Source organism: Aplysia californica, unplaced genomic scaffold (assembly GCF_000002075.1).
Source record: "Aplysia californica isolate F4 #8 unplaced genomic scaffold, AplCal3.0 scaffold00911, whole genome shotgun sequence".
NCBI lineage: Eukaryota > Metazoa > Mollusca > Gastropoda > Aplysiida > Aplysiidae > Aplysia > Aplysia californica.
Window position 1 is genome coordinate 245,333 of NW_004798181.1, and position 21,339 is coordinate 266,671.

Genomic DNA, 21,339 nt, shown 5'->3' on the forward strand with positions numbered 1-21,339 from the left:
AACATTTCAGAGGAGGGGGTCAAGAGTTGCATCTCCTTCTCCGATGGGGAAGTCATAATGCAATTGCAAAAAGAAGCACCCTTGTCTGAAGAGGAAAAGACACAGATCAAAACTTTTTTTAAAATCACAATCTAAACCTGCAGATGCTCAACTGCTCAAAATTGAGCATTGTAAAAATCTGCAAGGATTAAACAAACTACTCTTCTGATGGTACACATTACCTCTGTCAGACAACACAACACAACACACAGCACAACACGACACAACACACGTGTCCTCTGATGGTACACATTACCTCTATCAGACAACACAACACAACACACAGCACAACACGACACAACACACGTGTCCTCTGATGGTACACATTACCTCTATCAGACAACACAACACAACACAACACAACACAACACAACACACCTGTCCTCTGATGGTACACGTCACCTCTATCAGGCAAAGATGGCTCATGTTGAGGCAGCAAAAAGTGCCACCGGGTAAAATCTTTTATCTTTTCTTTCACCAATTCATGGCCAAGTGAATGGGGCAATGATACCACCCCCCACCCCCCGCCCCGTCTAAACAGTTCCCAGGCAAAAACTGGTAAACAATTCATCAAGCCAGGGTTCCCACTACAGCAGCAGCAGACTAGGAGTCACAAGTTCAGGGTTGGAAAAGAGAAACCGTTCCCTCCACTACAGCACTAATACTGTGTGTTTTACCTACAATGGCAATTCATTTGAAAGATGTGATGTCTTTCTGATGTAATGCGCATTGAGCATTTGAAAGATGTGATGTCTTTCTGATGTAATGCGCATTGAGCATTTGAAAGATGTGATGTCTTTCTGATGTAATGCGCATTGAGCATTTGAAAGATGTGATGTCTTTCTGATGTAACGCGCATTGAGCATTTGAAAGATGTGATGTCTTTCTGATGTAATGCGCATTGAGCATTTGAAAGATGTGATGTCTTTCTGATGTAATGCGCATTGAGCATTTGAAAGATGTGATGTCTTTCTGATGTAATGCGCATTGAGCATTTGAAAGATGTGATGTCTTTCTGATGTAATGTGCATTGAGCATTTTTGAGACAATGGGAAGGCGCAGCATAAAAGATATTTATTATTATTATTATGATGATGATTATTCTTACCTTCTTGGCCCAGGCCTGGTGCCGTCTGTCTCCAAGCAACTGCTCCTGGGAGAGCACCTGTGCCCCCGTGCTGCCCAGGAACTGGCCCGGCAGGTGTTGGGAGGATGCCCACTTGTTGGCCTGTGGGAGACACAGAAAATCTCTGGAAAAACAAGACTCAGCACAGAGTAGAACTAGACTTCTCATCTGTAACACAAAAAGATACAGAAGGTCATTCTTGCCATCATCCATGACAATTCTTCCATCTTAATCATCTGGTGACAAGTATCCATATGACCTTAGAGCATGCATCAGAATCCCATTGAGTTACAGTCAGAATACTGAGGAAATATCTAGCTTAATAGTATCATTGTTTCTATTACTGTTCATTTATATCATGCATGCGACTGTAAGTCTGTCTGTGAGTGCAAGCATACTGTGCGTGTGTGAGTGTGTGTGTGTGAGGGTGTGTATGTGTGTGTGTACGTGGTGAAACACCAAACCAATGAGCCAGGATCTGGACCATAAAGATGTATCTTGTCTTGCTATCCATGGCTCGGGTCATCCGGTACACATGACTAGAAACAAAGAACAGAAGGCACGAGATGGTAAGAAGGAAGCGAGGGGGGAAGAGACAGGAAGCGAGGGGGGAACAGACAGGAAGCGAGGGGGGAAGAGACAGGAAGCGAGGGGGGAACAGACAGGAAGCAAAAGTGACCAACATATTTACCTGTTCCTGGACCTGATGCATCTTGGACAGGGCCTGGACATCAAAAGGATTTTCCTGTAACTTCCTCACAGCTTGAAGTCTCTCCGATATAATGGAGCCAATGTCGATTTTCTGGAATGTGAAAAATCAAGGAACGATTCAGGCGAGTCATGCATCTTCAAAACATGCTGCTGTTTGGGTTAAAAAAAAATCAATTGTAAACTTTCTAATTCTGTTACAGATGCTTGAAAACCTTACATCATCTGTCGTAACGACATGCTCCGTCTCCTTCCCCTTTCTCTCCTTCCAACAGAATGGCGCAGAGCGTGTCGTTTTCACATTTTCACCACCACTAATTTCCTACACAATCCTGTCCACTCCTTCTCATCTGTTTACAATATAGGTCAAGTTAAAAACAGACATTTCCTTTCTTCACGAGAATTTGACACTTGAAGGAGTATTTGTTTTTAAAGCAGCATCGGTAGTCTAGTGATTAGGCTACCGGACCGGTAATCATGAGCTTGGGGGTCCAGGGTTCCATCCTCAGCTCCGACCGATGTTGTGTCCTTGGAAAAGGCTATTTCCACGAATTTTCTATCTGGCTTGGTCCTTCTGGAGATGGATGTAAACTTCGGGGGTCCCACCTCTTCAACAAGCTAAAGGTGTTGATAAAAGCATTACTCTACACCATTTCATATTTTCAATGTCCGCACGTTGTGTCGCTAATAGTTTTGGATCTAGAATCAGAGTCACGTTCTAAATCAAGACTTCATCAAATTCCTCAACAATACACAAACTTTTCCTGCATTCAATCTCACTATCCACTTGGCCCGTGCTGTCCATCTCACTGTCCACTTGGCCCGTGCTGTCCATCTCACTATCTACTTGGCCCATGCTGTCCATCTCACTATCTACTTAGCCCATGCTGTCCATCTCACTGTCCACTTGGCCCATGCTGTCCATCTCACTGTCTACTTGGCCCATGCTGTCCATCTCGCTGTCCATCTCACTGTCCACTTGGCCCATGCTGTCCATCTCGCTGTCCATCTCACTGTCCACTTGGCCCATGCTGTCCATCTCACTGTCCACTTGGCCCATGCTGTCCATGGTTATTGTTTTAGTGAATGACGTGGGTCTAGATCTACCATGGTTATTGTTTTAGTGAATGACGTGGGTCTAGATCTACCATGGTTATTGTTTTAGTGAATGACGTAGGTCTAGATCTACCATGGTTATTGTTTTAGTGAATGACGTGGGTCTAGATCTACCATGGTTATTGTTTTAGTGAATGACGTGGGTCTAGATCTACCATGGTTATTGTTTTAGTGAATGACGTGGGTCTAGATCTACCATGGTTATTGTTTTAGTGAATGACGTGGGTCTAGATCTACCATGGTTATTGTTTTAGTGAATGACGTGGGTCTAGATCTACCATGGTTATTGTTTTAGTGAATAACGTGGGTCTAGATCTACCATGGTTATTGTTTTAGTGAATGACGTGGGTCTAGATCTACCATGGTTATTGTTTTAGTGAATAACGTGGGTCTAGATCTACCATGGTTATTGTTTTAGTGAATGACGTGGGTCTAGATCTACACATGTGTGTGGAGCCCATTTCCTTACAGAAATTCTAAATGACAGTGCAGATTTAAGTTTGGCTGTTCAGGAAAATCCATCGAATGAATTCTGACAAATAGGAGTTAAAAATCAATAAATACCACTTGATGTTTCAAAAATAAAGAAAAAGAACCCCCCCCCCTTTTTTTCCCCCCAGTATTTCTAAACAGACAAAGAGCTTGTTGCTAATTATCTTATCCTTCAAGACTGCATTTTCTATCTACAAGTACAAGTACTTTCCATCAACCATAATTATAGGCCATAGTTCATCGGAAGGCCGTCCCTTCCCTGACTAAAACTAAACACTCAGTCTTCTAAAATACCGTTCTATCATACCGATTCTGCTACTAAAACTAAACACTCAGTCTTCTATCATACCGATTCTGCAGTTGGAAAAATGCTGGGCTCGGACTTTGGAGGTTCCACGACAGGCTTGTCCACTGTGGCCTAGAATGAAGAGAATAACACATTAGAACTCTGAGAACAACACATTAGAACTCTGAGAACAACACATTAGAACTCTGAGAATAACACATTAGAACTCTGAGAATAACACATTAGAACTCTGAGAACAACACATTAGAACTCCGAGAACAACAGATTAGAACTCTGAGATCAAAATGGTTGGGTTTTTTTGTGTTCTTATTTCCACGTAATTTGAGGGAAAAAATTGCAAGCATCAATCCAATAAATGATGAACTTAGCTGTTGAGCTTGTGATGTACAATGCCTAGACAGCCAAATTGTCTCAAGACATAGGAAATACTGTTTTGTTCTTTTTAAAATTGTACCCATACTTCGAAACTTGTACCAAAAGACGGCTAAAGGCTTTATTCATTAGTTGACATAATTTGTTTCGCGAAGAGAAGATATTTTTAATGATATGTGTGGGTAAAGTTCACTGAAAGCCCATTCGAAAAAATGGTTGTACATTGAATGGGCCAGTAGGCACGAAACTTTCACTTGAATCTTATCATATTGTGAAGCACCTTGAGCCTCTAGAAAGGGGGTGCTATGGAAGAGATCTTTATTATTATTATAATTATTATTATTATTTGTCATTATATGTCTGTATGTACACACTATGAGCATACGCTTAAAGTACATGTGTATAAGTCTCATTATCCTCATAAAGTTTCAGATTTGAAAAAGACATCGGCGATCATGGTTCTCCCTTCATTTCTCCGATCAGATGTTTTCAAAACTCCCACATTATCCCGGCAGTTCCCAGCCTCCATCTGTTCAGACTTTCCAATACTTTACTCTGTCTACCCCTGCCTCCCATCACTTTACTCTCAGTCTACCCCTGCCTCCCATCACTTTACTCTCAGTCTACCCCTGTCTCCCATCACTTTACTCTCAGTCTACCCCTGCCTCCCATCACTTTACTCTCAGTCTACCCCTGTCTCCCATCACTTTACTCTCAGTCTACCCCTGCCTCCCATCACTTTACTCTCAGTCTACCTCTGCCTCCCATCACTTTACTCTCAGTCTACCCCTGCCTCCCATCTGTTCAAACTTTCCAATACTTTACTCTCAGTCTACCCCTGCCTCCCATCTGTTCAGACTTTCCAATACTTTACTCTCAGTCTACCCCTGCCTCCCATCTGTTCAGACTTTCCAATACTTTACTCTCAGTCTACCCCTGCCTCCCATCTGTTCAGACTTTCCAATACTTTACTCTCAGTCTACCCCTGCCTCGTTTGCCTTCTGTATGTGAGGTGTGCTGACAAAATGAGTAACTTCTCCCAATCCAAGAAATATTGTCCGAAAATCAACACTGGGGTTAGATTTATAGATTCTCAATTGATGTCATTTTCAGTGCTTCCACCAGCTGAAGCAGAAAAGAAAGGAAAATTGTGCCGGGGTCTGGGGGCCCCCCGCAGGCGAAGCCCCCGAAGAAATTGAAATGTAGTGCTTTTAGAGGGTTGAAAATGGCATTTGGGAGCCTGTTTGAAGAGACTGCCTGCAAACCATAACATTTATTTTTTCCCCAACATTTTGTCTTGTTTGATTTCTTCACCAAGATCTACACAATATAAAATGTTTCCATTGATGGCAATGTTTAGAAGCAGGCAACTACTATAATTCAATTAATTAGTCATCGCACCATTGATACTTTGACAGAAGGCAAACCTGAATAGATATGTACCTCCACAATACAGTTACCCGGCGTATACCCTAATTTTCCTACAATTTCACGCCTGAATGTCGCATGTCACAACCTCGGAACACCACTTCGAATTGTTTTTGATTTTAGTAGTTTTAGGCTGGTTTTAGCATAAATTTCTTTCATCACGGCCCTTATCGTGTTCCCGTGCCTTAGAATCTTCATATTGATCATTTCTCTAGATCTAGACAAATTTGTAAAAAAGTTTCTTTCTGACAGTAATTTTCTGTCTAAGATCACAAGTCAATTTACTCGATCAACGCGCAGATTTTCCAGCCCCGGCAACAATCCCAAGATAGACAGACGGAATGAGGGAATGACAGAAAGGAGGAAGTTGGCACAAAAAGTTCGCCAGATTTTGATCAATCCACAGGTAAAAAATGTAGTGCCGACAAGCCTGCAATGAATGCATGGGGCACAGCGGAATAATGGCCGATAGCAGGAAATGCGCAATCTGGCAGGTTTCTATAACATTAACTTATTGCCGAGAGAATTACCGTAAATATCCGTAACTTATACTAGTACTAGACAATACGAAGGCGAGTACGGATCTTTTGCTACGGAATTTCGGCAGTCCTACGCAGTTGCAGATTTTTACGGAGGGAGTTGATAAAGATGGAGGAACAAGTACGGAACTGGCAGAAAGTACGGATTTCCGTAAAAATATGGAAGAGTGGAAGCAGTGCATTTGTTAAAGTCTACTGTGTCTATTGTTCTTCCATACTTACAAATTGTACAAAGTTCACCTATAAAGTTGAAGAATCAATTACCATTTGGCAAAAATTAGAGCAGTAACTCATGTTGTCAGCACAGCTCACATATGTCCACTGAGAGCCAGAACATGTTCCAAGCCTTCCTGCACGTCACACAACCAAACAAAACAAAAAACAAAAAACTGACCGTGTTCTTGGAAGGGGTGGCAGGGGCCACAGTCTCGCTGGGGGCAGCCTTGGGCTGGACCGGCACCCACTCGGACTCGGTGGCTCGGTGGTGGGAGCCGCTGGACACGGGGAAGGTCAGACGCAGCGCCGCCTGCTGAGCTTGTTTCTCCGAGGGGGTCAGCACGGGCAACTGTCGGGCATTCTGTGACGGCAAACAGGACAACAGTGGTGACGGTCAATGGTGAACACACCAAACAGGACAACAGTGGTGATGGTCTATGGTGAACACACCAAACAGGACAACAGTGGTGACGGTCTATGGTGAACACACCAAACAGGACAACAGTGGTGACGGTCTATGGTGAACACACCAAACAGGACAACAGTGGTGACGGTCTATGGTGAACACACCAAACAGGACAACAGTGGTGACAGTCTATAGTGAACACACCAATCAGGGCAACAGTGGTGACAGTCTATGGGGAACCACACCAAACAGGGCAACAGTGGTGACAGTCTATGGTGAACACACCAAACAGGACAACAGTGGTGACAGTCTATGGTGAACACACCAAACAGGGCAACAGTGGTGACAGTCTATGGTGAACACACCAAACAGGGCAACAGTGGTGACGGTCTATGGTGAACACACCAAACAGGGCAACAGTGGTGACAGTCTATGGTGAACACACCAAACAGGGCAACGGAGGGTTTTTTCCTTTTCATAAGTTTTACAGCACTTGCAACACAATACGATCACATAAGTGCTGAAGATTAAAGATGTTACAAGGGAGTAACAAATACAAAAAAGAAGGAGGAGAGATAAGGATGATACATGATTGATAGGAAAGAAGGAGCAAACCCCACAAGAGCACCCGCCAACCACCCACTGTAACAGAGGTGCATAAGGTCGTATGAGCGCCAAGGGGTGGATGTCAACAGAGAAGTCCTTACAGGGAATCAGACTTACTCAGCTCACCTCTCTAGCTTCAACAGCACAAAGTCTGCTTCGACTATCAAGGCACTTCACAAGAGCGTGACAAACATACAAAAGAAGTAGAGGAAAATGACGATAGTAAGGATGAGGAAAGAAAAAGCACACCCCTACTGCCATCTTTTATAAGGCTTCAAACCAAACAGCACGGGTGGTGGTCCAAGCTTGTCTATTTAAGACCCACATTTTACCTCCTGACGGTCCGCTAAAGTAACTCGGGAACACGCACAAAGCAGTCGACAAAATTAATACATACCCGAATATTGAGCACTATGTTGGAGGAATTGTCTTTCAGTTTAAATGGATGATGGATGAGAGAATCGTCTTCGTTCTCCTCCGCCTCTTCCTCATCACTCTCACTGATATCACTGTCGTTCTTGTTTTTCTCTTTCTCAGAAATTTTCTTGCAAAAATCTGAAAGGACACACAATTCTTTAAGCTCTGTAAACATGAATGTGACAGAGCTTTTGGGTCAAGAAAAACAAATCAAAAAAACTTTTTAAAACTACAAATGAAGAATCGCCATGTAGCTACATATACAAAGTAAAAGGGCACCATTACCGATGAGGAAGCCAGACTGTTGAAACAATTTGAGAAGACATTTTCATAATCCCAGAAGGAAAAAATTCCAATATGCACCTTCTTACAGTAGGGTCGCACAGAAATTTCAGGATAACATTCTTGTGAAGTTGGGGGAAACCAAACGTGTTGATGAGTTCACCGCTTGGTGAGATCTCGTCTGGGGCAAATAGTGTACTTTCTCATCGAGATTTACAACAGAGATCCAACTACTTGTTTGATCCCTCGCACCCACCCAGGTTTTACCATCAGAAATGCGTGATTTAGTCAAAGGTAGTCCTTCAGAGTGGGATCTTAGGGGTGACTTTTGTGTAGTAAAAATTCTGTGTTCTGAGATCGGCGAAAGTGAACCAGGATTGTAAGCTGTGGGATCTTAAGCAATTCTGAAATGGCTTACAGTGACTCAAAGGTCATGGCTGGCTGTTTTACAAGTGATTCACAGAAGAAAAAAAATAACATCAAAATTGTGTCAAAATAAATCAAGAGAATAAAGCATCAAAATTGTGTCCAAATAAATCAAGAGAATAAAGTACATAAAGTCTGTTGTTTCTGGGAAATCAGTCCACAAAAAACAATTTGTTTATTCAGGTACATAAAGTGGGTACTATCATTTGTTTCAACAGGTGCCAGTATAAACTATGCAAAATACCAAGATGAGGACAATCAGAGTTTAAATAAAGCCAATGCAGAGACTTAAAATTGAAAAAAAATTACTCCTAGATGCATAATGTTAATTCAAAAATGCTAAAAAGACAGATTTCAGACATCAATAAAATGGAAAGTTATTGCTGAAAAGAAATGAAACTTACAATATTCACAGTAATGCAAATTCATAGCCCAATTTTTTTCTGAGTTCTGGCACTTCAATTTAATCAGTTATGGAACCACAAAAATGAGAAATCTGCCAATTTTGCGCTATAAACAGAAAATCACAAAACGGTACACATGGCCTGAACGCTTTCCACAATAAAATCACCAAAAATCATGGTAAATGTTAGAAACTTTCCATGCCAATGTACTATTGGACCAGGAATCCATTTCTGTTATCATTTCTGTGATAACATGAAGCATTACAATGATATGAGGTTAGATAAGAGAAAAAATAAGAAATTATTCAGCATTATTTCAACAAAATCATCTATAACTTCTATAGAACAACAAGAAAGACGCCCCAAAGCTCTACTCCTATGTGTTTTTGGGTCAGGAATCCATTTCTGCAATCAAATCTGAGATAAAATGAGGCATTAATAAAGTAAATATTCAACAATGACAGATCAGATACACAAACACACACAAAAACTCCTCAATTCTAATTATTTTAAAAATTGGAATCTCCAAACAATTTTTTTTCAAAAATATAAGATTGGGCAGAAGCTCCCGCTCAGGCAGAGCCCATTTTCGTTTCAAAACGATGATTTTTTCCCAAAAATATAAAATTGTGCAGAAAAGCTCCCGCACGGGCAGAGCCCATTTTCAAATCAAGGCCAGGACAATTGGGGAGAGGGTGGAGAAGACACAAGTTAGATCTGCAACAAAGTTCAAATTCCCCATGGCTCATTAATCTTAAAAAATTGGGTCTATTCAGGAATAGATCTAGCAATTCTAAAGGTACCAACTTATTTGATAATCACGAATTATTATGAATGAAGCTCTCGCGTAGGAGAGTCCATTTTCAGCAGTAAACCAGCCTCTAAAAGTTGTACTAAAAAATAATTCTATTGGTGCCGGTACTTGTTTCATGAGTCTAAATAGATATATTGGCTAAAAGAAAACAATTAAATGAATTAGTTATCAAAGACTTTGTCAGATATTCGCGATATTCAAGAGAATATATTCACTCATCAATGAACAAATGCCAGCTGCACCCCCTTCACAGAGGAGTTCATCAAGCTTGTTATGATCTTTAAAAAGAGGTCACCATTACGGAATCATCGATAGAATGAAATGGTCACATGACCAGAAAATATCACAAATTTTTGATGACTAAAAACAAATTGATTTAGATTTCACCATATTTTCAAGAAATTTAAGCTTCTTATCTTTCTATCCAAACCAGATTTACAACAATACTGGGTACTGAATTAATTACAGGACGCTCTGAATGATACCACCCATTCGCATGTTTGCAATCTCGGCTTCAAGCCCTAGCTAGATCTAGGTCAGGCAAAGGTTGATGACTTTATGAAGAACTATGTAACACTATGACAATCTAATTAACAAAATCAACTTACCGCAAATCTCCTGAATATCCCTATCCATGATTGGAAGCACAATGCAGCCCTTAATATGCACTTATGTACGTGAATAGAGCGTAATCGAAAATAGGTGCACGTAAATAATTCTTCGCCATTGCTGAATCAAGCGCGTCGCCAGAGATGGGACCAGCATGTGCGTTTACAAAAACAAGCGGCGCTAAACAGCTGCAAGACCAATCGTAGTCATTTTTTAACACGATTCCCTTGACATGTTCTACTTTTGAGTGGTCCAGGGTTCTTTTGACCAATCAAAGGTCAGACTTGGAGATTTCCATTCTAAAAATAGGTTCCAAAACTCCCGATATTTCTGGGTCAACAACTAACTTTAGCAACAAGCGCTTGGTACCGGGTGAAAGCTTATTCAAAGCTCGTTCTTGCACATTTTGTTTCATGACGATAGCAGTTATATCTGCGCAGCGCGAAGGCTTTTTATGAAGCATCCTAAATTTTTGTCGCCGCGGCCGCCATGAAAAATGACGCGAAAAACGCATTCCCGTGCATTTTGGTGACCTTTTTAGATAGCTTACTATACAATATCTCGTTCCGTGCCGTCCTCAATAGTTTGATTTAGGCTAAAAACAATAGTTGAACTGACTTAGTTCGAAACAGGGTGAAGATTGGTGTCAAAGGAGAAGAGTTATGGTTGATTAAAAATGACCAAATTTCGAGCTTCCTACACACTTTCAACTGCGCAGAGGCGGGGGCTTGTGGTAACTAAAGACAGAGACTTACCAGTGAGTTCCTCTAAAGACAGAGACTTACCAGTGAGTTCCTCTAAAGACAGAGACTTACCAGTGAGTTCCTCTAAAGACAGAGACTTACCAGTGAGTTCCTCTAAAGACAGAGACTTACCAGTGAGTTCCTCTAAAGACAGAGACTTACCAGTGAGTTCCTCTAAAGACAGAGACTTACCAGTGAGTTCCTCTAAAGACAGAGACTTACCAGTGAGTTCCTCTACTGATTTTCCACCTGCCCGAGTCGAAATGCTAATTTCAGGACCATGTCCAGTTTTCATATTCTGAAGGGCATTTGCTCTGGGAAAAAAATAAACATTTTTATTGGTATGTACAGAGCAGCCTCTCTATAACGAGATCGTCTGAACCAGCAAAAAAAGTTGTTATAGAGAGGAAACCAAATATTACGAATGATATATAAGGAAAAAAATTGCCACCAGGGCACCATGTGGCTATATATAGAGGATGTCGTTATATCGAAGGTCGTTATAGAGAGGCTGCACTGTATTTAGATTCCGACATGAACAACCAAGTAAATCTTGTCTTTTGAAGTAGCCGATGTACGTAGATTCTAGAGGAATCAATAGGGAAAGGCACCACATTTCGAGGGATATTGCATGCATGCGCTCTGTCTCTCTTGTTTCGTCAAATCTTGGCCACTGCAATTTTGAAGTCTGGTATTTCACGTGAGAGAATGAAGACGAGGAAAGTGGCCCAAAATAACATCGCAAGATTAGTATTGAAGAAAAAGAGGAAAGATCCTGCGTCTAAAATGTTAAAAGCTCTTATTCCGGCTTCAATAGAAAAATGAATCCAATAGTAAGTTTCTATCATCTTATTCCGGCTTCAATAGAAAAATGAATCCAACAATAAGTTTCTATGATTAGTCGTAAACTTGTATGGAGGAGAAAGTTCTTCCTGAAGGGGTTGAACTGGGGTTTCTTGTGCATATTGTGTTTCCTTGTGTGAGTGAGGCTGTATTTTCCGTAATCATGTCATTGATGTAGAGCACTCAATCCTTCCTTGTACGGGGTAGAGTGCTACAGATACAGAAATGGTATCTATAATTATTATCATTCTTTTTAGGAAAATTTTGATATTTCCCTTCTTCCTTGTCAGAGTTACTATAAGACGCTTGAATAGCAACAGATGAGACAACACAATAATCTCGTATTTCTTTTAAAAAATGGGTCTTTTTAACTTTTCACCCGAAATTGTATATAAATGCGTATATAAAAGCCAGACTCACATTGCAATTTTCCTGAGTTTGGCCTTGTCAATGCGCACCCTCAGGTCCCGGTCCCTGTCCTCTCTACCTCGCTGACCGTCCTTGGTTCTGTCGCTGTGACCAGTTTTCCACTTGCGAGAGTCCTCCTTGTATTTGTACGCGTCCCATTGGTCATAGTCGTCATTCCTGTACGCATACCAACAAATTCTTGTTTGTTGTACATATTTCATACAAATATCTAAATGTATGTGTTTACTTTACCATAAAAAATATAAAATCCACATTCAAAATGAGGAACACACAAGCATAAACATTTGTTTTATTAAACTCTTAACTTTGTATTTACACTCAAAACATTTTATAAATTTGTTCAAATACACAGAACACAAAATTTGAAATAAACATCTCTTTACCCCAAAAAAAAACCAACAAAAATTAGTTGGTAAAAAGACAAGGATACATCCAACAGCTTTGATTTTTGAGGAAATACAGCGATGAAATAGTGAAGCATCAACGGTACATGTAGTCATCACACCACCGTCAATCCAGCAATCTTGATCTTTTCCACATTACAAGCGTCAGCGTACTCAAAACTTCAAACTCAACAGTTTCAAAACTGATTTAATTCAGCAAAATAGAAAGAAAATGAAACAAACCGTGTTCCACTTGTTTTGGACGAAGACTTTGAACGTGATGAGCTGTGCTTCGATCGCTTTGGTGATCTCGACCTGAGCAAAGACAAGTGAAAACCAAGCTTACAAAATGTTACAGAGTCATGAGGTGGCCACAGAGTCATGAGGTGGCCACAGGGTCATGAGGTGGCCACAAGGCAGAGTCATGAGGTGGCCACAGAGTCATGTGGTGGCCACAGAGTCATGTGGTGGCCACAGAGTCAGGAGGTGGCCACAGAGTCAGGAGGTGGCCACAGGGCAGAGTCATGAGGCGGTCACAGAGTCATGAGGTGGCCACAGAGTCAGGAGGTGGCCACAGAGTCATGAGGTGGCCACAGGGCAGAGTCATGAGGCGGCCACAGAGTCATGAGGTGGCCACAGAGTCATGAGGTGGCCACAGAGTCATGAGGTGGCCACAGAGTCATGAGGTGGCCACAGGGCAGAGTCATGAGGTGGCCACAGAGTCATGAGGTGGCTGCAGAGTCATGAGGTGGCCACAGGGCAGAGTCATGAGGTGGCCACAGAGTCATGAGGTGGCCACAGGACAGAGTCATGAGGTGGCCACAGAGTCAGGAGGTGGCCACAGGGCAGAGTCATGAGGTGGCCACAGAGTCAGGAGGTGGCCACAGAGTCATGAGGTGGCCACAGAGTCATGAGGTGGCCACAGAGTCATGAGGTGGCCACAGGGCAGAGTCAGGAGGTGGCCACAAGGCAGAGTCATGAGGTGGCCACAGAGTCATGAGGTGGCCACAGGGCAGAGTCATGAGGTGGCCACAGAGTCATGAGGTGGCCACAGGGCAGAGTCATGAGGTGGCCACAGAGTCATGAGGTGGCCACAGGGCAGAGTCATGAGGTGGCCACAGAGTCATAAGGTGGCCACAGAGTCATGAGGTGGCCACAGGGCAGAGTCATGAGGTCCCACTAAGAAAAGGGGAAACTACCCCACTTCACGGGAGCCACACAGAAGCCATAAATGTTCTGGCTAAGGGGGTGTCATCTTTTCCCAGTATTTCTTTGGTCTTCCTTACAGAGAAGGTGGGTGCAAAACTCCACAAACTGTATCAAGAAGACACCACCAAAAAGACTTCATGACAAACCTGATATACCTACATATCTAAACACTTTCCTCACTGCATGTCATAAAAATCTATTTTTAAACAACTTACCTTGATCTTGACTTTTTTCGTCTTTTTTTCTCTTTTTTCTTCTCATCCTCAAACTCATCCCTGGAAAGAGTACGCTTCCCATCAGTGCGCTGTTTCTGGGGCGTCGTCTCCTTTTGCCTGTCTTCGTGGCTTCTACAACTGTCACTTTTGTTGCCCTCCTTGCCCACCTCTGAGCTGCTCTTCCTTTTTCTCTTTCTCTCTCCACTTTCTCGTGTATCTTTAGATTCCTTGTCAGATAAAGAATCACTGAAAACAGTGCCGGTCACTTCACTACTTGACAGCCGGCTCGACTTTTCCGCAGAATCTCTACTTTTGTCCAATCTCCTTTCTCCTCTGCTTCTTTCTTTGCTTTTCGTAGACTTTTTCTTCTTCTTCTTCTTGTGTTTATGCTTCTTTTTATGCTTGGACGAATGTGCTTTCTTTTCTTCCGTACTTGAGTTGACGGAGCCGGCGTCAGACGGGAGCTCGCCGTCACCGTCTGAGTTGGTGTCGTTTCTGTCGGAGTCCTCGCTGTTGGATGATACAACTTCACCTGAGCTCAAAGAAAAAAAAAACGTTCACCAGTTTTTCATATTTGTTTTTCTTTTAATATCAGAGCACCAGGATATGTTTTTGAAACAATTCTGAGCCCATAATACCTTAAAAACGACAACTTTTTTATTAAGCATCTAGGTAAACAATAAGGGTCATTCATTACAGTTTTCTCCACTTAAGATCCCGCTATTTGGGAGCAAAGGAAATGTGGGATCTTTTCGAGAAGAAAACTTTCCGTCCCTGTCAGGTTTCGAACCCCGGACTTATTGAATAAGAAGTGAACACCGTACCTCTTGATCACAAGAGCACCCTGGCTGATCAATGATCACAAATTTTCACTGCTTGGGGGTTCTGCTGTGCCTGCCTGGGGTTTTGTCCTGTATATTATAACCTGAAATGCGAGATCTTATCCGAATGTAGTCCTTCACAGTGGGATCTTACAGGTTACCTGTGTAATAAAAGTTCTATTTTCATGGGGTCTTAAGCGAACCGGGATCATAAGCGATGGGAACTTAGTCTCAGGCAAAGACTACTGTACAATGGAATAGAAAGACAGCTAATTAAGACAAACGAAATTGACAGAAGGTTCAGCAATGAAGAACTTCACGCCATAGTCCCCCCTTACCAATGAGACCAACCTCTGACACAGTCAACATAGTCTCCCCTTACCAATGAGACCAACCTCTGACACAGTCAACATAGTTCCCCCTTACCAATGAGACCAACCTCTGACACAGTCAACATAGTTCCCCCTTACCAATAAGACCAACCTCTGACACAGTCAACATAGTTCCCCCTTACCAATAAGACCAACCTCTGACACAGTCAACATAGTTCCCCCTTACCAATAAGACCAACCTCTGACACAGTCAACATAGTTCCCCCTTACCAATGAGACCAACCTCTGACACAGTCAACATAGTTCCCCCTTACCAATAAGACCAACCTCTGACACACAGTCAACTTAAACCTGGCAAGGAGTAGAAAACTTGCATTGCAAAAGTTTCTCTTTTATCAAGCAAGTTTTATAAAATTATATATAAGGCTCAACAGGGACACAAAAGAACACAACTCCACCCCAGACTGTTTCAGCAAATTCACTGGTAGCAGTAACAACAACAACAACAACGTCAATCAGTGGTAGCAGTAACAACAACAACAACGTCAATCAGTGGTAGCAGTAACAACAACAACAACGTCAATCACTGGTAGCAGTAACAACAACAACGTCAATCAGTGGTAGCAGTAACAACAACAACGTAGATCAGTGGTAGCAGTAACAACAACAACGTAAATCAGTGGTAGCAGTAACAACAACAACAACGTAAATCAGGGGTAGCAGTAACAACAACAACAACAACGTAAATCAGTGGTAGCAGTAACAACAACAACAACGTCAATCACTGGTAGCAGTAACAACAACAACAACGTCAATCACTGGTAGCAGTAACAACAACAACGTCAATCAGTGGTAGCAGTAACAACAACAACGTAAATCAGTGGTAGCAGTAACAACAACAACAACGTAAATCAGGGGTAGCAGTAACAACAACAACAACAACGTAAATCAGTGGTAGCAGTAACAACAACAACGTAAATCAGTGGTAGCAGTAACAACAACAACAACGTCAATCAGTGGTAGCAGTAACAACAACAACGTCAATCAGTGGTAGCAGTAACAACAACAACAACAACGTCAATCAGTGGTAGCAGTAACAACAACAACAACGTAAATCAGTGGTAGCAGTAACAACAACAACAACAACGTAAATCAGTGGTAGCAGTAACAACAACAACGTAAATCAGTGGTAGCAGTAACAACAACAACAACGTCAATCAGTGGTAGCAGTAACAACAACAACGTCAATCAGTGGTAGCAGTAACAACAACAACGTCAATCAGTGGTAGCAGTAACAACAACAACGTCAATCAGTGGTAGCAGTAACAACAACAACAACAACGTCAATCAGTGGTAGCAGTAACAACAACAACGTCAATCAGTGGTAGCAGTAACAACAACAACGTCAATCAGTGGTAGCAGTAACAACAACAACGTCAATCAGTGGTAGCAGTAACAACAACAACGTCAATCAGTGGTAGCAGTAACAACAACAACGTCAATCAGTGGTAGCAGTAACAACAACAACGTAAAGTAAGCAGGGCTTGCAAAAGGCTCAATACCTTTGTGACAACTCACAATTCTCAATGAAAAAAACTGGAGATTTTAGAAAGAGAGAAAGAAAGAGAAACAAACCTTCCTCCCATTGTTTGCTTTCACTGCTTGCTGTTTCCTTTTCCTTTAGGAGAGAGAGACTCTGCTGGCTCAACTTGAGGTCCAGCAGCTTTGGCTTAGCGGCTTTCTTGGCCAACGGTAAGGGAAGCATAGACAGCGACTTCCCACAGGACTTATCCCCCTGGTCTGCTGTTGGAGTTTCTAGTCTCTTGGACTCTGACACTGGCTGCGTTTTCTCCTTCTTTTCCTCGACGTGACAGGACGGGAGAACAGTTTGCGGAGCAACAACAGCGTCGGAAGTCTCCCCTGTACTATTGGAGCTTGAGCTTCCTTTAGGATTATCTGACCCTGACCTTACATCATTTACTGATACGAGCTTTTGACTATTAACTTGATCCCCAGAACTCTGTGAAGATTTGGGGTTAGGAATTTTACTACTCTGATTTACTTCATGAGCAATCGTCTTGGCTGAGGCAGATGTTTCAGGATTATCTTGTTTTTCTTCAAGCTTTCTGCTTGCCACATTCGCTGAGCCCGAGTTTGACTGAATGGACTTGATTTCCAAGTCAAGAAGTTGACTGATTTCATCAACAGAAGTCATGCTACCGACGTTTACAGAATCTTTTCCTCTCTCCACAGCAATGCTGCTGCTGGAACAGACGGACGCAGGGCTCATTTTCCGAGTGATGAAATCGTTAAACAGCTTGTCTACAATATTTTGAGAAGACGTAGTCTCTTGTCGGGCAGCCTCAACAGCTGACGTTTTCCGCATAGTCTGAATCGAGTCTTTTCTTTGGACACCAGTATGATCTTTCAAGGCTTCCTTCAGCATTTCTTTAGCACTCTTTTTCGCTGATGAAAGAGATTTTTGTGGGGCATCATCTCCAGAAGGCAGTGGTATGGACGACAAGTTTGGCTCAGACATTGTGATCACCGGCTCTTTAGCTTCCTTTTCTAATCATATAATGTCCATCACCTGTATGAATAGAGAGAAAAATTTTACTAACATGAATCTGTGGTGCCTGACATAAACAGCAACCATTAGAATTTCAATCACTTTTGTTTTCTGATTTCATACTAATGAAGATTTTAAACGTTCTGAAAGGTTGGAAGACGTGTTGGAAGACGTATATATGAATCAGAATTAGCCTAAACAAAGTAAAAACACAAGCCAACTCCAGAAACAAAAATTGGGAGATATTGAGAATTCTTCCCACAGTTTTGACAAGCTCCCACTCATATATATGTCTCTTCCATACTTGGCTTACAGACATTCATGTATGTCTCTTCCATACTTGGCTTACTGATACAGACATTCGTATGTCTCTTCCATACTTGGCTTACTGATACAGACATTCATGTATGTCTCTTCCATACTTGGCTTACTGATACAGACATTCATGTATGTCTCTTCCATACTTGGCTTACTGATACAGACATTCATGTATGTCTCTTCCATACTTGGCTTACGGATACAGACATTCATGTATGTCTCTTCCATACTTGGCTTACTGATACTGACAATCATGTATGTCTCTTCCATACTTGATCTAGATTAGATCTAGGAAATCTGAAATGTTACCGAAAACACGTCGTTCCATGTGGGTATCCCAGGAAGTGATGATATCACATTACTAAAAGGCCGGCACTATTTCTCCGAACACTCTGAAATCACACCCTTTCCCGCATATTTCGGATAATAAAAATAAAATCTGTAATTATATTATGGGCCTACCAAATATTGTTTGTATACAATATGGTTCAATCGGTCCAAAAAATGTCCGTATTTATATAAAGAAATGCTACAGTTCCAAACAGTTTTTCGCTACAGATATGACGTGTTGCCTATGAAGGGTGCTGCTCTTAAACTTAATGTGTTGCGTTCACTCGTGTGCTGTCTAGATCTAGATCTATGGAGGGTTATTGATAACGACACACATAGAGCTAGCATCTGCATTTGTCGAGGCCGCGACCAATCAATCGTGGCTCGATTTTTTGGTCCCCGAAAAAGTCCAAAAAAAAAAAAAAAAAAAGAAACTGAACCTCTTTACTTTTGAAAGAAAGTTCACCTAGCTTCACTTCGTCTCTTTCCCACTTGTTGTCACCACTTTGATTTGTTGAATACTTTACAGTTACATACGATTTGTATTGCTGTTCCTCTTTTATTTTTCGTTTATTTTCCCCTCTTTGTGGTGTTATATTTTGTTGTGGTGTGTATTTTTTTTTCTTGTTATTGTTCTGATGTGTTGTTTTTCTATTAATTTTTTTTTGTTGGGGAAAAGGGGGGGGGGGGGGTGGTTGTATAGTGTAACGTCATTTAATTTGATGTTCCTACCTTCATTAGACTCTAAATATATATATATACCTGTATAGATTTAAATGTGCTATGTTAGAGCGTTCCACCAAAACCAATTACATGTTCTGACACTGGCAGGCCCCTTAATGTGTGTGATTCCATAATTTGCATGTAATATCCTGTACTTTTTTTTAAAAATTACGCACATTTAGGGTTAAAACAGCCAATCTTCTTCGGACAGGTGGACACACGACCTTATTTGTTAATTGTTGTTGTTGTTTATGGGCTGTTCTAATTTTGATTTCATTCTGTTGTGAAACCTTTCTTTTTGTTTTTCACGTTTTTACACTCATTTAAAAATCTCTAGACTAGATCTAGCTCTTGAAAATTGAAATAGATCTAAACCCAAAAATTTGCTCCGTTTTTTTTTTTAATGGACGATAACCGTCCACTCGATAGAAAAGAGGGTCAGATTTCTTCGTCCCTCGGGTGCCTCAGGCAGTATCCGCCTCGCTAAACCAGTGGGCACAAGGCCGGAGGAGAAGCTGAGAACAGATACCACCTTTGATTTGCTCCTTCCCAGACCTCGCAGAATGGCGGAATGAAAGTTGGCGCCGAACTCTCGCAAATAGGCAAACAATCACGACCAGAGCGGAAGCCGGAAACCGTTCGGAGAAGGCCACCTCTATTCTCATCCGGAGTGAGAATAGTGCAGGCGAGTCTTGTGGCTATTCTCACCCGGTGCGCATTCACCGTTATAGCCTAGAGATCTAGGCCAACAAATTTTGCGTTCACCCTAACCTAAACCACAGAATTCTACACTGCGATAACAGAAAAATTGTAGAATTCTGTGCCGTGAACAAACGTTCCATTACAATTGTAGCCTACTAAAAGCGTACAATTTTGTCTGTGGGCAGTGGAGAGAGAGAGAGAAAGAGAGAGAGGAGTAGCGCCAGAATTTCCGGTCAAAACAAAATGGCGACCCGCGTAGTTCGGCTCGATTCGAAAAGTTAAATAGCCGTAGCATCTTTGTAGACAACCAAATTAATTTACTGTGTTTAAACATCATTTTTTAACTTTGTTTTGGTCAATTTGATCGTCCACACTGATAGACAGTATTCAGAAAGAGACAGAGAGAGAGAGAAGACGGGAGGAGTTGATCTTGCGAGGACTTCCGGGCGGGTGAGAATAGCCACTTTCTTCGGAGAAATAAAGATCGGCACTATTTCTCCGAACGTTCGGAGAAATAGTCACTTCGTTACTATAATTTCTACTTTTAATGGCATGTACACTAAGTACAGCAACACAACTTTTTGGTAAACAATCAAGATGACACAGGCGTGCATTTGAACGAATCGGTCTTTTTCTTTACACAGCTTATAAAATGCAGGCATTTCAGGCACTACTTGTGACGTCTCTTTGCACATTACTTGCTCAGTGCCTGTAATTATCTACACAAAACCTCATGTTTGCTATAAAACGAACACTCGGATTCAACGAGATTTTAGCCTTAGGTCTGGCCCGGCGACCTCGTTGAATCCGAGTTCCACTGTATTTCTGCACAGTTCTGAGAGACCCAAATGCTGGAACAGAGAGAATGGGTAGGAGGTCAGCTTAAGATCTTACCCTACATAATTAACTTCGGTCCTTTTACTTTCAAAATAAATTTTCCAAACACGATCACGATACGGCCGATTGCCTGCCTGTCTTGTCCACCATCTTTATTATTGTTGACTAATGACTGATGTTGATCTCTTTGCGACTTCATCGAATGAGAGCCCATTATCTTCGGCGCAGAGGTGAATCGCTCATCACGAATCTTATAATATCCATGCACATAGGCCTGATCTGATAGCAATAAGGTGGTAGGCCTTGATCTAGGCCTTGGCCCCTATAGAATAGGCCTATGTACAATTGGTAGTTATTTATCTGTCTGTCCACAATTTGTTATTCTACAAAGAAGAGTATTTGTTGTTAACAATATTTCTTCTTCTTCTTCTTCTTCTTCTTCTTCTTCTTCTTCTTTCACAGTCTATTTGATACATTACAATTTGGTTCATTTTGATAAAGTGTATAGACATAGATCTATTTATGGGCAAACCTATAAAAATACTACTAATAATAACAATAATAAAAAAAAAAAATAA

General features: G+C 41.6%; 1 protein-coding gene and 1 long non-coding RNA gene across 3 annotated transcripts in view; both read right to left on the reverse strand.

Moving 5' to 3' along the window:
• Nucleotides 1-811, reverse strand: part of LOC118478759 — a 1,993-nt gene extending 1,182 nt beyond the window's left edge. The window contains exon 1 of one of the 2 annotated variants that reach the window (XR_004859268.1): nucleotides 222-811. This is a non-coding gene — a long non-coding RNA (uncharacterized LOC118478759). The remainder of the gene's footprint in view (nucleotides 1-221) is intronic. The other variant, XR_004859269.1, reaches the window with a different exon arrangement.
• Nucleotides 1-20,940, reverse strand: part of LOC101845203 (protein SON) — a gene marked incomplete at its 3' end in the record, with an annotated part of 26,950 nt that extends 6,010 nt beyond the window's left edge. Inside the window, 11 exon segments of the mRNA XM_005110580.3 lie at nucleotides 1,148-1,267; nucleotides 1,857-1,967; nucleotides 3,831-3,899; nucleotides 6,522-6,704; nucleotides 7,753-7,910; nucleotides 11,273-11,364; nucleotides 12,314-12,478; nucleotides 12,949-13,020; nucleotides 14,130-14,661; nucleotides 16,918-17,872; nucleotides 20,819-20,940. Of these exon segments, the coding sequence (XP_005110637.2) occupies nucleotides 1,148-1,267; nucleotides 1,857-1,967; nucleotides 3,831-3,899; nucleotides 6,522-6,704; nucleotides 7,753-7,910; nucleotides 11,273-11,364; nucleotides 12,314-12,478; nucleotides 12,949-13,020; nucleotides 14,130-14,661; nucleotides 16,918-17,821 (2,406 nt within the window).
• Nucleotides 20,941-21,339: the final 399 nt, after the last annotated feature.